Below are 16,754 nucleotides of genomic sequence, written 5' to 3'. Positions count from 1 at the left end.
TTGTCAGTGTCAGTGTTTTTGCTGGTTTTGATGAATGTTGAGGTTGTTGGTGCCTTTTTCTACTGTTGATGGCTCTTGTTGGTATTGGTCTTTTTTTAGATGTTGTTGGATGTGTTTTGTTGTTGGCTGTTGTTGTGGGTGCAATACAATAGAATGAGTGCACAATGTGGGGGTGATTAGGGACTAATGCTAAAACACCTAAAAAGTGGTATCCCCTACACCACTTAAAAATACATAGTATACATACATAAAAGAGGCGGAGCTCAATGCAGCAAATATTCTGAAAAATAAAACAATGCAGCAAAATAGTGTAACACAGTATATGAAAATTTCAATATAAGAATGGAGTAATATTACTCACAAGCCTAGAGTCATACCGTCATATGACTCAGGTGGTATACGCCTCTGGACCATTTAAGGTTGTCCAAACCCCTTCTATATAAGGTGCTTTCTTTAAAGTGCTGTAATTTCTCCTTCCAAGTGCTTTGGGTTCTTCCTTTCACTTTTTGGCCGGTTTCAAATGATAAATACACCAGGTCCAGGGTAGTGAATCCAATAAAATGCTTTATTCATTAAAAAAATCAAAAAGTATAAAACAAATATGTTTTTGCCAGATATGTACCTGGATAGACTAAATAGTCAATGTCAATTGTCCAAAACGCGTTTCGCCTTGTTAAAAGGCTTCCTCAGTTGGCTGTTCCGTCTCTCCCTCTCTCCTTCTGTTTTTAAATCGCTCGCTTCAAATTGTTGGTCCTTGTGCTTCCGTTTCCGGTTTTCCGTTGCGTGGAACGCACGTGCGTTCCACTGTGCATCCTCACGTCTTTAGCCATTACTTCGGTGGAACGCAACTTGCGTCGTTTTTCCGCTTCCGGTTTTGTGGTCTGTGGAACGCACGTGCGTTCCAGCTTGCGTTACCACGATCTTATTAGTCATAGTCACTAGGCATCGATACATACATATACAATACATATAAATAGTGCAATCTTTCACATCAGAACTGGACTTATTGTTTTAATGTATTCAATTCCAGAATTACTCTTATGATACTACTGTATTTCTATATTGATATATCTTTTAAGAGTAGCTTCATATGGATTTCTAATGTTTTGGTAGTATTTACATCCATGTATGCTTAGTATTATAATCATAAATATATTTATAAAAGGAAACTGTTTAAAATGATCTTGTAAATAAAAGGCAGTGCTGATATATGATCTAAAAAACACACTAATAAAATGAAATAATAATTCAAAACCAGTTTTTAAAAAAATTTGAGATGTACCATATTAGTTCATAAAGTGACATAATTCAAAATCATTATTTAGCCCATGTGGGGTCATAGTGTTAAAATTGTAAATTAATTTCATCTCTTCCCTTCCAATTTTTTTAATATAGTCGCCACCTCTCCAATCCTTCTTCACTGTTTTGATTGCCATAAAAATTAGTCCTTCAGGGTTAAGGTTGTGGACTTTTTTAAAATGGTTTGAGACGCTATGCGTCTCTATTCCCTTTCTTATATTTCTTATATGTTCTGCCACTCTTGTATTTAGATTGCGGATTGTTCGGCCTACATATAAAAGGTTGCATGGGCATTTTAAAACGTATATTACTCCCTTTGAATGGCAGGTTAAATGGTCTTTTATTTGAAACTTTTGATTTATGATGGGTTCCACATCTATTATGTGACGCTTTTTGCTTTTGGTGTTTCTGCATGCCAGGCACTGCCCACATCCATAAAAACCATTACTCATATTAAAAAAGGTTTTATTGGATAGTGTTATGTCTTTGTTACAACTTTGCACCAGCGTGTTTTTTAAATTCTTTGCCCCTCTATATATTATTTTAGGTTTGTCCGGTAAAATGTTTTTAAGGACAGGATCATCTTTCAAAATGTGCCAATGTCTATTTAAAATCCTATTTATTTTCCTATTATTTCCATTAAAGCTGCATATAAATGGAGTGTTATGGCCACCCCATTTCGGGTTCTTCTTTCTATCTTTATAAATTAAAGTGCTTTCTCGTGGGATCCTAAGGACCTCTTCTAAAGCTACTTGAAGTTTTGTTTCCCTGTACCCCTTTTGTAAAAATTGGTTCTTAATTTTGTTCGCTTGTGTTATATAATCATGGTCTTCTGTGCAATTGCGTCTAATTCGCAAGAATTGGCCTTTTGGGGCATTCATTAACCAAGGTGCATGGTGGCAGCTTTCCTTACTAATGTACCCGTTGGCATCAACCTCTTTGAAGTGGTTTTTTGTTACAATCCGTGAGTCCATTATGTTAATTTCTAAATCTAAGAAGTTAATTTTATTCATGCTGATCTCTGCGGTTAAAACAATGTTCCATTCATTGGTGTTCAAATGTGTGATAAAATTATTCAAATCCATATTGGTACCTGTCCAGATAAAAAATATATCATCTATAAAACGGCGATAGCACACCAAGTTCGCCCCCCATGGGTGCCCTTGATATACAAATTGTTCCTCCCAATACGCCATAAACAAGTTGGCGTAACTTGGGGCGAACTTGGTGCCCATCGCCGTTCCCCTAATCTGTAGGTAAAAGGTCTCGTTGAACCAAAAAAAATTATTGGTTAAAATTAAATGGATGCCTTCTAAAATGAATAAAACTGCTTCTAGCAGTGCAATATTTTTTAAAGAAAAATTATTTTAAAGAAGAACAAATTTTATTCATTTTAGAAGGCATCCATTTAATTTTAACCAATAATTTTTTTTGGTTCAACGAGACCTTTTACCTACAGATTAGGGGAACGGCGATGGGCACCAAGTTCGCCCCAAGTTACGCCAACTTGTTTATGGCGTATTGGGAGGAACAATTTGTATATCAAGGGCACCCATGGGGGGCGAACTTGGTGTGCTATCGCCGTTTTATAGATGATATATTTTTTATCTGGACAGGTACCAATATGGATTTGAATAATTTTATCACACATTTGAACACCAATGAATGGAACATTGTTTTAACCGCAGAGATCAGCATGAATAAAATTAACTTCTTAGATTTAGAAATTAACATAATGGACTCACGGATTGTAACAAAAAACCACTTCAAAGAGGTTGATGCCAACGGGTACATTAGTAAGGAAAGCTGCCACCATGCACCTTGGCTAATGAATGCCCCAAAAGGCCAATTCTTGCGAATTAGACGCAATTGCACAGAAGACCATGATTATATAACACAAGCGAACAAAATTAAGAACCAATTTTTACAAAAGGGGTACGAGGAAACAAAACTTCAAGTAGCTTTAGAAGAGGTCCTTAGGATCCCACGAGAAAGCACTTTAATTTATAAAGATAGAAAGAAGAACCCGAAATGGGGTGGCCATAACACTCCATTTATATGCAGCTTTAATGGAAATAATAGGAAAATAAATAGGATTTTAAATAGACATTGGCACATTTTGAAAGATGATCCTGTCCTTAAAAACATTTTACCGGACAAACCTAAAATAATATATAGAGGGGCAAAGAATTTAAAAAACACGCTGGTGCAAAGTTGTAACAAAGACATAACACTATCCAATAAAACCTTTTTTAATATGAGTAATGGTTTTTATGGATGTGGGCAGTGCCTGGCATGCAGAAACACCAAAAGCAAAAAGCGTCACATAATAGATGTGGAACCCATCATAAATCAAAAGTTTCAAATAAAAGACCATTTAACCTGCCATTCAAAGGGAGTAATATACGTTTTAAAATGCCCATGCAACCTTTTATATGTAGGCCGAACAATCCGCAATCTAAATACAAGAGTGGCAGAACATATAAGAAATATAAGAAAGGGAATAGAGACGCATAGCGTCTCAAACCATTTAAAAAAAGTCCACAACCTTAACCCTGAAGGACTAATTTTTATGGCAATCAAAACAGTGAAGAAGGATTGGAGAGGTGGCGACTATATTAAAAAAATTGGAAGGGAAGAGATGAAATTCATTTACAATTTTAACACTATGACCCCACATGGGCTAAATAATGATTTTGAATTATGTCACTTTATGAACTAATATGGTACATCTCAAATTTTTTTAAAAACTGGTTTTGAATTATTATTTCATTTTATTAGTGTGTTTTTTAGATCATATATCAGCACTGCCTTTTATTTACAAGATCATTTTAAACAGTTTCCTTTTATAAATATATTTATGATTATAATACTAAGCATACATGGATGTAAATACTACCAAAACATTAGAAATCCATATGAAGCTACTCTTGAAAGATATATCAATATAGAAATACAGTAGTATCATAAGAGTAACTCTGGAATTGAATACATTAAAACAATAAGTCCAGTTCTGATGTGAAAGATTGCACTATTTATATGTATTGTATATGTATGTATCGATGCCTAGTGACTATGACTAATAAGATCGTGGTAACGCAAGCTGGAACGCACGTGCGTTCCACAGACCACAAAACCGGAAGCGGAAACACGACGCAGGTTGCATTCCACCGAAGTAATGGCTAAAGACGTGAGGATGCACAGTGGAACGCACGTGCGTTCCACGCAACGGAAAACCGGAAACGGAAGCACAAGGACCAACAATTTGAAGCGGGCGATTTAAAAACAGAAGGAGAGAGGGAGAGACGGAACAGCCAACTGAGGAAGCCTTTTAACAAGGCGAAACGCGTTTTGGACAATTGACATTGACTATTTAGTCTATCCAGGTACATATCTGGCAAAAACATATTTGTTTTATACTTTTTGATTTTTTAATGAATAAAGCATTTTATTGGATTCACTACCCTGGACCTGGTGTATTTATCATTTGAAACCGGCCAAAAAGTGAAAGGAAGAACCCAAAGCACTTGGAAGGAGAAATTACAGCACTTTAAAGAAAGCACCTTATATAGAAGGGGTTTGGACAACCTTAAATGGTCCAGAGGCGTATACCACCTGAGTCATATGACGGTATGACTCTAGGCTTGTGAGTAATATTACTCCATTCTTATATTGAAATTTTCATATACTGTGTTACACTATTTTGCTGCATTGTTTTATTTTTCAGAATATTTGCTGCATTGAGCTCCGCCTTTTTTATGTATGTTGTTGTGGGTGATTTGGGTGTTAATTGGTATAGTACATTTTGTAGGTGTTAATGGCTAATGTTGTGGACGTTTTTGTTGACAGACCCTGGACCAGCCATGGGTTCTGGCCCCTATCTTTTGAGACACTTTGGCATCAATTTAATAAACTTTATAAATGATTCAATACTGTTAGGAATGTTTCCAAGTGAATTATCTACAAAACTTCCCATAGACTTAAATGGGGAGTTTGTCAAATAAATCATTTGGAAAGTGTCACGACACAGGGGGTTTGTATCGACGCAACCGTGCCTGATCAGTGCAGTCGCACCGATACTTCAGACAAAAGTAAGTCCCTGATTGGCACGGCCGCACATGAGCGGGGTGCTCGCGCCGAAAAGGGAAAGTTAAACTCACCTGGATTGCGGCGGCGTGCTGCCTGATCCTCCCAGAAGACAGGTCCTGGCTGGTGTGGCGTTCTAAGGGACGCCGGCCTCTGCGGTCCAGTTCTTACTGATAAAGGACACACTGCTCACATTAAAGATGGTGCCGGCGTGCGTGTGATGTCACAATGTCGACGTACACACACGTTTTGGGGTCAAAGGCCATGTACTGACCAATCACAGCACTAAGAGGCATATTTAAGCCCTGTAATGCCTTCTATCAGTGCCCTGTCGTGGTTTCTCCTTGTTGGTTATCAGAGAGCGCATTTTTGGTAATATTTTCTGGTTTTTGACTTTGACTTTCCCTACTTCTGGTATCCTGACCTTTGGCTAGTATATTTGTATTGTCTTATTCTGTATCCCCGACCAAGGCTTGTTATTTTGACCATTCTCTTTTATGTTAAGTCCGGTCATTCTAAGGCTCGGTATACGTTGTTTGTGTTATCATAGTTTTGCGTGTTTGGTCATATAGTAGCCATGACAGAAAGTTTTCTAAAAGCATTAAATCATTTAGAAAGCTTATTAAATCGAGACACTTTGTTGGCAGACAGACTGCCTGGAGGTAATGTTGGCGGAACTTTCCTTTTTTTTTTTATGACACCGTCTACACTGACCAAACTGCCAATAGATACTTTAATGGAGACCAACTAAGCTCTCATGGCTGGACATGAGCTGAGGACTTGTTCCTTATTTGGGACTGGTGCTCCTGTTTGAGTATACGCATCGGTGTGATTGTATGACATAACTTCACAACACAAATTAAAAAACAAAACAAAACTCTTTTAATTCAGCATGACTTAGTAGATAGCATAGTTTAATCTGTGATAATGATAACATGATAGGACAAGTTTGGCTTACCGCAATGCTCTGTACCGTGGCCAAATAGAGTATAGCCAGATCATTGAGTCCATTAGATAGCCCTAATCCTACAATCTGTAGAAAATACATAAATCAAAGCAGATTAGTATGTTTTTAATTAAATAAAACCTACTGTACATGGCCAGTGATTCTGTATACTGACCGATTCTCTGCTGTGTGCGTCAGAACCATTACTGGATGGCCGTAAAGAACTGGTAACATTTCATTGGAAATGCAGTTTATAATCCTATGCAGTGCCAATATTAGCCCTCGCTGACCTAGGGAACAATTCTAGCTTTGTAATTAAAGGTGCAATCTTTACATGTTGACAAGTCAAGCAGCAATTTAAAGTACATGTGAATTTATTTGTCGTTTGACTCCACTCTGGCCTTTAATATGGTTCCCTAAATTCAGCAGAGCTGTATAGTCTATGGGTAACTGTGTTTAGGTACATACCACGCTAGTCTAGACATGTTGCACTAATGGACTTTCTAGACAGCACCTGGCACTCTCAGACATAGCCAGAAGCAGGGTTACATCTATCTCAGACAATCAATCTGTTTCTCCAGCTCTGTTTTTTACTAATGTAATGGATAATTCATGTTTTGGTTTGCAAATGCTTCTAAATTCAGCAACTGTGAATTCACAATAACCTGCTCAGGGTTTGAACTCCGATTCAAACTCAACAAAATTGTCGAGGGCTGCAGCAGCATGTGGTTTACCGCATGGGGAGAGTATACGGTCAGAGTACACCAGCATATAGACATTGTAGTGTAGCTCTGCATTACATGTGCCAATTTGTAATATGACTATACTGGATGTGTACAACCTTTAAAGAAATACAAAAAGGGGAACAGCAGAAATATAAGGGAAGAGGATGCTCAAAGCTTAACATATATTAAGCTTATAAAATTTAATTAATATTATAATGTATAGTGCCAACATATTTTGCAGTGCTTAATAATTATGGAAAGGGGATATAAAGAAGGCCTTTCTCAAGAGAGCTTACAATCTACGAGGATTTGAGATAGGCAGATATGTATCATTAGTTGTCTTGCCTAAGGACACTTAGTGCATTAAAACTTGGATTTTCCAGTTCTAAGGCAGTGACGCTAACAATGCTCTAACCAGCCGATATATTGATCAAAATTTGTATTTAATATATTTTTCTATGTCCAGAGCTGGATATGTAGCCTTGACAGACTAAATCCCCAAAACTTTAACGACCGATCAGTATAAAGACCAAGGTTATACCTGCCTGAAGAAGTGGTTTAATCAAAGTCCATGCAGATGATCAAACAGCTACTAGATGCATACTTGCAAAAACAGAATATTCAAGGATATCATTTTTCAATGTAGGGTAATAACTGCTTGATCCAAGGATAAATCTGACTGCCCTTCTGGGGTCAAGAAGGAATTTTTTTTCCTAGCTTGTTGCAAAATTATGCTTCAAATTGTTTTTTTATGCCTTCTTTTGGATCAACAGCAAAAAAACAAATGTGAGGAAGGCTGAACTTGATGGACGCAAGTCTCTTTTCAGCTATGTAACTGTGTAACTATGTAACTATACCGCCACAATCATCTCCTAAGTGAGCACAATTACAATCCCCAACCTGTACTCGATTGTGCAAAAGGAAGTAATGGCATGTCTGGCACACAGTGTTGGGGCAAGGGTCCATCTGACCACTGATACCTGGTCTGCAAAGCATGGTCAGGGCAGGTATATCACCTACACTGCGCATTGGGTAAACCTGCTGATGGCTGCCAAGCATGGAATGCGTGGCTCTGCAGAGGAGTTGGTGACACCGCCACGACTTGCAGGCAGGCCTGCTGCCACCTCCTCTACTCCTCCTACTCCATCCTCTTCCATAACCTCCTCGGCTGAGTCCTCTTCTGCTGCTGCGTCTTGCTCCACATCAACGGCACCCCCCCAGCTCCCCAGGTACTATTCCACATCCCGGATACGGCAGTGTCACGCCGTCTTGGGGTTGACTTGCCTGAAAGCAGAGAGTCACACCGGACCAGCACTCCTGTCCGCCCTGAACGCACAGGTGGATCAGTGGCTGACTCCGCACCAACTGGAGATCGGCAAAGTGGTTTGTGACAACGGCAGAAATTTGTTGGCGGCATTGAATTTGGGCAAGTTGACACATGTGTGTAATCTGATCGTACAACGCTTTGTGCATAAGTACCCAGGCTTACAGGACATCCTGAAGCAGGGCAGGAAGGTGTGTGGCCATTTCAGGCGTTCCTACATGGCCATGTGTTTCACATGTGTTTCAGATATCCAGCGGCGAAACAACATGCCAGTGAGGCGCTTGATTTGCGACAGCCCGACACATTGGAATTCAACACTCATAATGTTCGACTGCCTGCTCCAACAAGAAAAAGCCATTAACGACTATTTGTATGACCGGGGTGCTAGGACAGCCTCTGCGGAGCTGGGAATTTTTTTTGCCACGTTACTGGCGCTCATGCGCAATGCCTGTACGCTCATGCGTCCTTTTGAGGAGGTGACAAACCTAGTCAGTCGCACCGAAGGCACAATCAGCGACATCATACCATTTGTTTTCTTCCTGGAGCGTGCCCTGCGAAGAGTGCTGGATCAGGCCGTGGATGAGCGTGAAGAGGAAGAGGAAGAGTTGTGGTCACCATCACCACCAGAAACAGCCTTATCAGCATCGCTTGCTGGACCTGCGGCAACGCTGGAAGAGGATTGTGAGGAAGAGGAGTCAGAGGAGGAATGTGGCTTTGAGGAGGAGGAGGAAGACCAACCACAACAGGCATCCCAGGGTGCTCGTTGTCACCTATCTGGTACCCATGGTGTTGTATGTGGCTGGGGGGAAGAACATACCTTCAGTGAGATCACTGAGGACGAGGAACGGGAAATGAGTAGCTTGGCATCCAACCTTGTGCAAATGGGGTCTTTCATGCTGTCGTGCCTGTTGAGGGACCCTCATATAAAAAGGCTGAAGGAGAACGACCTGTACTGGGTGTCCATGCTACTAGACCCCCGGTATAAGCAGAAAGTGCCTGAAATGTTACCGAATTACCGCAAGTCGGAAAGGATGCAGCAGTTCCAAAATAAATTAAAAGTATGCTTTACACAGCGTATAAGGGTGATGTCACAGCACAACCGAAATCTAACAGTGGAAGAGGTGAAAGTAATCCTCCTCCTCCCACGACCACGTCGGCAAGGACAGGACGCTTTACAGACGTGTTGTTGATGGAGGACATGCGGAGCTTTTTAAGTCCTACGCATCGCCACCCTCAGAGAACGACTCGACCAAAAGGTAGCAGACTACCTTGCCTTAACTGCAGATATCGACACTCTGAGGAGCGATGAACCCCTTGACTACTGGGTGTGCAGGCTTGACCTGTGGCCTGAGATATCCCAATTTGCGATAGAACCTCTGGCCTGCCCCGCTTCAAGTGTCCTGTCAGAAAGGACCTTCAGTGCAGCAGGAGGTATTGTCACTGAGAAGAGAAGTCGCCTAGGTCAAAAGAGTCTAGATTACCTCACCTTTATTAAGATGAATGAGCGATGGATCCCGAAGGGACTGACAGTGGGCGATACATTCGACTAAAAAAGGCCTGATGAGGGGGAAGTAACAGGGATTAAACTGATAAGAATTGTACTACTTAACACACCACTCCTATCTGGTGGCACATTAGATTGCACGCGCAGTGCCCCAAATTTGAAGTAGGAGGACCGACCAAGCATCTTTTTCCATCTCCCGGTTGCTAAAATCGATGCTATATACACGTCCCCTGATAGGGGACGTAACAGGGATTTAACTGATAGGAATAGTACTACTTAACACACCTTATAATAATGCAGAGAGAGGCAATGCAGAGAGAGGAGACTGAAGAAGAGGAGTCAGAGGAGGAAGGTGGCTTTGAGGAGGTGGAAGACCAAACACAGCAGGCGTCCCAGGGGGCTTGTTGTTACCTTTCCGGGACCCTTGGTGTTGTACGTGGCTGGGTGGAGGAAGAGACCTTCAATGACATCAGTGAGGACAAGGAACGGGACATGGCTAGCTTGGTATCCAACCTTGTGCAAATGGGGAGTTTGCGGTTGTGCAAATGGACTGTTTGCGGTTGTTTGCGGTGCGTTAATCGGGAAGTTTGGTCTGTCACTGTGAAGCGGGCGTAACCCTTACACTACCTGATCGATACAACATCATACCTGATGTTTTAAAGCACGTTATTCCAAACAATTTAGGAATGTTAGGTGATTTATGCCCTTTATGGATTAAAACCAGACTCTGCATCAACTATGTAATTTTCCATGGGAGTTTTGCCATGGATCCCCCTCCGGCATGCCACAGTCCAGGTGTCAGTCCCCTTGAAACAACTTTTCCATCACTATTGTGGCCAGAAAGTGTCCCTGTGGGTTTTAAAATTCGCCGGCCTATTTAAGTCTATGGCGGTTTGCCCGTTCGTGAACAATTGCGGAAATTCGCGTTCGCCATTCGCGAACGGAAATTTTTATGTTCGCGACATCTCTAAGTAACTTACTTAAAAATGTTTTTTATCTCCTGCTCTCTTATTGAACTTTAATCACATACAGCAAGCTATTAACAGAGCAGGAGATAAGCAATTCTAAATTAAACATAATTTGCAATGAAGGAAGTGTAAACATTAGATGACTCTTTACAGGAAGTGTTTAGGAAGGCTGTTCAAGTCCCATGCAGGGAGGGGTGACTAGGGCTGCATAAACAAAGTGATTTAACTCCTAAATGGCCGAAAATTGAACATAGTCTATGTGGCGAAACAGACCTCGCCACTGGGCATTGGAGAAGACTGATTGCCAGCCTCTTGCCATGTGATTATGGTCCCTGGAAGATCTGGCCCTTTAAATACAGTATTTGGGCATATTGTATTTTATTGTGCTGTTTCTGGCCCTTTAAGTACGTTGGGAAAGGACCAGCAGTTTTGGCATGGCACTTCGGATGCAGCCGAAGTGCCGAAGTAGTCGAAGAGGCCGCCATTAGAAAACCGAACACGTGGCGGCGGCCATTTTGATTCATTCGAATGCAGTCAGCGGTGTGTGCCATCAAACTCATGGAACTAAAATCGGCTACAGAATGGCACGAACACCGCTGAAGTTTTACCTTCCCTGGAACTAATACATTTGACAGTTCATTCGACACTTCATTCGACACTTCATTCGACACTTCATTCGACACTTCATTCGACACTTCATTCGACCATTCGACAGTTCATTCGACAATTCGAATGGTTGTCGTTCGTCTGTTTGAACTGACTTTAACATGGGAAATAGACCGGCCGCACAGCCTCAATCTCTGGAACAGTTTTGGGCATGAAAATTTGCATGCAGTCGGTCATAAAAGGACTTCCAGCTAACTTTTTAACCCCTGGATGGAATTGGCTGAATTTTGACTATGTTTATAATTAAAGTGTGCTGAATAATAATATGTAATTTATAAAGATTGAATGTATATTTTTAAAGTTATAGTAGGCAGAGGGGAGGATTTTGTGTGGGAGTGTCTAAGTGTATTGTGCGTATTGATTGGTTGTACTTCAAAACCCTGTGGGCGGTACTATGTTTGTAAAATGGTCATAAAAACAGAGTGATTGAATAAAAGTTCAGTTCTATTTCACCCTCAATTTGGAGTGCCGTCTCTTATTGGGGGAATCTGCTACAAGGGATTGCTATGCTCTGCATACTCTCTTGCTTTATTCCCTGCTAAGCTCTTGTAAGAGCTTGTTCCTGTTTTGCTCTCTGAAGGAGTCTACGGTGGTTATGGTGTCTGCTGGAGTGCTGGAAACCCTCAGGAAGCGCTAGGAGCATCCTTCAACGGAGGTACCCAGTCGGGGTGCCGGTCTATCCGTTACAGTCTATACACCAAGAGCGCTTCGTTAGGCTAACATTGTTTTGGTGATAATAGTGTCTCTTTGAGAAAAAATAAACCATATTTAAAAAGGTCTCCAGAAACAAAATAGCAACTTTAATACAGCTCAAATGATATCTATTCAACTACATTGAGAGAACATTTTAAACCAACACAACTTACGAAATCATGCATATGTGAACTAACCTCAATGTCCCACTTCTTAACTATCTTAAGACCCTCTTTGGGTGAGAAAATTGGCGATCAGTAAGTGGGTCAAAACAACAGTATTTGCCTAAAGGTTTATTAACACAATGGAGCAGTAGACAAATAAGCAAATACCTGTATACTGGAATAATATTAAGTAAAATTCTTCCTCTCTTTGCTCGAGTGACAGTTCTTTAATGTGGAAAAAGTGCCCTTGAAAAAGCAGATCACAGGGTAGAGATTCTGACTGTACACGTTTTGGACTTTGTCCAGGATAAACAGGTCTGGAGAAACATCCAACTGCAGAGCTTGGAAAAACATCTGAGCTGTAAGAGGTCAGTTTTCATTTGAGATAGTTTCAGGGATCCCCCTCACAAGGAGATTATTCATTCTCAGACAATCCTTAGGGTCCACTAAATTATTTAGTATGACATAATTATTATTATTATTTATAAAGCACCAACAAGTTCCTCAGCGCTGTACAATGGGTGGACTAACAGATACATGTTTGTAACCAGACGAGTAGGACACACAGGAATCGAGGGATTGAGGGCCCTGCTCAATGAACTTACATGCTAGAGTGTGCGGGGTAAAGTGACACAAAAGGTAAGGGTAGGGTAGAAATGTAGGTTGCTTGGAAAATATTCACTGAGGGCTTAGTGTTTTGTTTTGATGACAGTTGCAAGAATGGAATCAGGGTGCAGGGAGAGAAAGCTTACAGAGAAATTTACAGTTTAATTGATATGCATTCCTGAAAAAGTGCGTTTTCAAAGATTTTTTGAAGGATTGGAGTGAAAATCTAACAGACAGAGGAAGGGCGTTCCATAGGAATGGTGCAGCCCTAGAGAAGTCTTTAAGGCAAGCATCTGAGGTAGGAGTACGGACAGAGGTTGGACATAGGTCATTGGCAGAGTGTAGGGGCCTAGACGGGACATATCTGTGTATTAGTCAGATAAATAGGTCGGAGCAGCATTGTGTAGAGATTTGTAAGCAAGTATCATGATTTTAAATTGAGTACTTTATCTTATGGGAAGCCAATGGAGGGACTGACAAAGGGGGGCTGCGTGGGAGGTGAAGGCAAACAGGAAGATGAGCCTCACTGCCGCATTCATTATATACTTAATAGGGCAAGTTAGGAACGCGTAAGACCACTGAGAAGTGGATTACAGTAGTCAAGGCGAGAGAGGACAGCGGCATAGACAAGCACCTTAGCCGTATCAGGTGTTAAACAGGGTCGGATGCACGCTATGGTTTTGAAATGGAAGCGGCAGGTTTTGGCGATTGATTGGACATGAGGGGTGAATGAGAGGTCAGAGTCAAAGAGAACACCTAGGCAGCTAGCCTGCGAGGTAGAGCGGATAGTAGTGCCATTGACTTAGAAGCAAACAGACAAGGGAATAGCAACACTTGAGGGAGGGAAGACCAGAAGTTAAGTTTAAGGAAATGAGCAGTGATCCAGTTGGAAATAGCAGAGAGGCAATTAGAGACACGAGTCAAGAGGGGAGCAGAGAGGCAATCAGAGACACGAGTCAAGAGGGATGGTGATAAATCAGGGTTGGACAGATTAATTTGTGTCATCTGCATAGAAATGATACTGGAAGCCGAAGAAGCTAATGAGTTTACCAAGGGAGACAGTATAGATTGAGAACAATAGGGGACCAAGAACAGACACTTGGGGAACACCAACAGAGAGGGATTGGGGAGAAGAGGCAAAGCCAGAGAAAGAAACACTGAAAGAATGTTGGGAGAGGTAGGAAGAGCACCAGGAGAGAGCAGTATCTCGTAAACCGAGATTACGAAAGATGAGAAGAAGCTGTTGATGATCAACAGTGTCAAAAGCATGGGATTTTGCAGTGATACAATCATTGGATACTTTGGTCACAGCTGTTTCAACAGAGTGACGAGTGCGGAATCCAGATTGAAGTGGGCCAAGCAGAGAGTTGGATTCGAGGAAGTCTGTCAATCTCGCATACACAACTCTCTTAAGGATCTTGGAGGCAAACGGCAGAAGTGAGATAGTGTGGTAGTTGGATGGGGAATTAGGGTCAATGTTGGGCTTTTTCAGAATCTGGGTAATGGTTGCATGTTTGAAGGGTAGAGGAAATGTGCCAGAGAAGTGGGAGAGATTGAAAATTTTAGTGAGAGGCAGAGCAAGAGAAGGAGACAAAGTGCGGATGAGATATGAGTGAATAGGATCGAGGGAACAGGTGGTGGGGCGGCAGGAATGGAGCAGAGCAGAAATCTCTTCTAGAGTAGCAGGTGCAAATGAGCGCAGGACAGCTGAGGGAGTGTGGTTAGGGAAAAAGTTGGTATGGGAGGGAGAGAGATGAGATATCTCTTTCCTGATTGTAGAGATCTTCTCAGTGAAGTGTGTTGCAAAGTTTGTGGCGGTCAAGTTGGTAGGAGGAGGAGGCACAACAGGGCAAAGAAGAGAGTTAAAAGCTTGAAACAGTAATTTTGCCTCGTGGGAGAGTGTGGTTATGAGTGAATTAAAGTAGTTTTCTTTTGAAGAGGAAAGAGACAGACTGTAGGAGTGCAGCATAAATTTATAGTCAAGGAAGTCAGATGCAGAGGAAGTGAGACTTTCTCCGGCAGCGTTCAGCAGTTCTGGAACATTTTTAGAGGTATCGGGTCAGCTTTGTGTGCCAGGGTGGTACTTGAGGGTGCTTGCTGTGTTTATGTGTAGTAGGTGCTATGATGTATAGTTGAGAGGAGAGAGTGAAGTTGTAGAGGGAGGTTGCAGTGTTAGGTCAGGTGAGATGGGTGAAAGGAGACTTTGGAGGTTGGTGGAGAATCGCTGTAGGTCAAGACAATGGAGGTTTCTGCGAGACTGATGTGGTGAGGGTGATGTAATTTGGGCACAGAGTATGCCGATGTCAATGGACAGCAGATGGTGATCAGATAGAGGAAATGAAACATTGAAGAGATTAGAGGTGGTACAGAGATTGGTGATGGTCAAGAGTGTTTCCTGCTGTATGAGTTGCTAAATTAGACCACTGTGTGATTCCAACGGAGAAGGTTATAGAGAGCAGACAAGAGGTATCAGGGCACATGACACCAATTGAGATTGAGCTGCTAGACTTTGTCCATGAGGCTGTTATGGGTTTTTGTAAACTTATGCATCTTAAATTTCGATATGCTATATTCACATGCCCAGGTCCTGAATGTCCTTTTGGTTTCTACCCATAAAACCTTGAAATTGCTGGAGCAAACCTTCAGATATTGTTTAAATCATGTTTGTAATTTTAACATTCTAGGAACTGAGGGCAACCTGATCCTGGTTCAGAGGGATGCAGCTTCCACCTCCCAGCAGATCATCACTCAGTTTGGAAGGTTAACGTCTGGAGGTCAAAACAAAATGCTATTCTCAATATTATTTTCGTCCTCTGATGTGTCATGCTCAAGCTGTTGATTCATATTCTTGCTTTTCATTAATTGTGGTTTACTGGGTACTCCAACAATGAAGATGAGTTTCAGACATGTTGGTCTGAGGCTAGCCATGTCCTTACATTTTCTCGTTTATATTTTCTTCTAGTAAAGACAGTCACTCATTACATTTAACTAGAATGGTTTTGGAATGAGCTATTTCCGGACATGTTCTTAATTTATCATATTTTGTGTTCACAATACCTATCTATGGAATATGTTGAAACATAGAAAGTGACTAAATCTCAAAGTGAACTAATAATCTGGAAAAAATAACTTTAGTTATTTTGGGAGTATAGGTTCCTTTCGATCCTTCGCCATACATTTCGCCCCCTTTGCTGATCAAAAAAAAAAATGTAAGCTTAACAAATATTACTCACCTCCTTTCCAGTGCTGGGACTCCAGCTCCTCATTTGGTGAGGTCAGTATCCAAGTTAACATCACCCCCAATCTCCTCCAATCCATTGCTATTCATAGAGGAGCAAAGGATTGGAACTAGACATGTGTGACCAAGTAACGTGCTCCTCCAATCAACTGCTGCTATCAGTTTCCCTCAGCTCTGGAAGAGGAAGCAGCTCTTCTGGCTATCAGAAAGAAATCACTAGATGTGTAGTTAATCCTGCAATGTGAACATTGCAATTTCTAAAAAAAAAACGGCAATGTTTTATATTGCAGGGTTAAAATTCCACTGCACACTTCATAGTGTTTCTTTAAATTCAAACAGTAACATTTCACCTTTCTTGCGTGATTCGAGGCTCCACAACCTTGCATTTTCCCCAATTTAGATCCCCACTTTTCCTCTAACCTCTATCCTCTCTCAGCAGCGTACTCTCTTTTCTCATTACAACAAATACCGGTAATTAGAGAGGAAAGCCATCACCTACCCAGACATTCTAAAGGTTATTGTAAACATTAAGAGA

The 16,754-nt window shown here is 41.3% G+C and overlaps 1 protein-coding gene across 2 annotated transcripts in view; it reads right to left on the bottom strand.

Annotated features, from left to right (window-relative positions):
• Positions 1-16,754, bottom strand: part of FGGY (FGGY carbohydrate kinase domain containing) — a 291,415-nt gene that overhangs the window by 44,789 nt on the left and 229,872 nt on the right. For both annotated transcript variants that reach the window (XM_063428025.1, XM_063428026.1), the window contains one exon: positions 6,344-6,418. In XM_063428025.1, the coding sequence (XP_063284095.1) occupies positions 6,344-6,418 (75 nt within the window). The remainder of the gene's footprint in view (positions 1-6,343; positions 6,419-16,754) is intronic.

This window comes from Pelobates fuscus, chromosome 7 (genome assembly GCF_036172605.1).
Source record: "Pelobates fuscus isolate aPelFus1 chromosome 7, aPelFus1.pri, whole genome shotgun sequence".
Classification (NCBI taxonomy): domain Eukaryota; kingdom Metazoa; phylum Chordata; class Amphibia; order Anura; family Pelobatidae; genus Pelobates; species Pelobates fuscus.
Note: the sequence above shows the minus strand (reverse complement) of the source record. Positions and strands in the feature narration are given on the sequence as shown.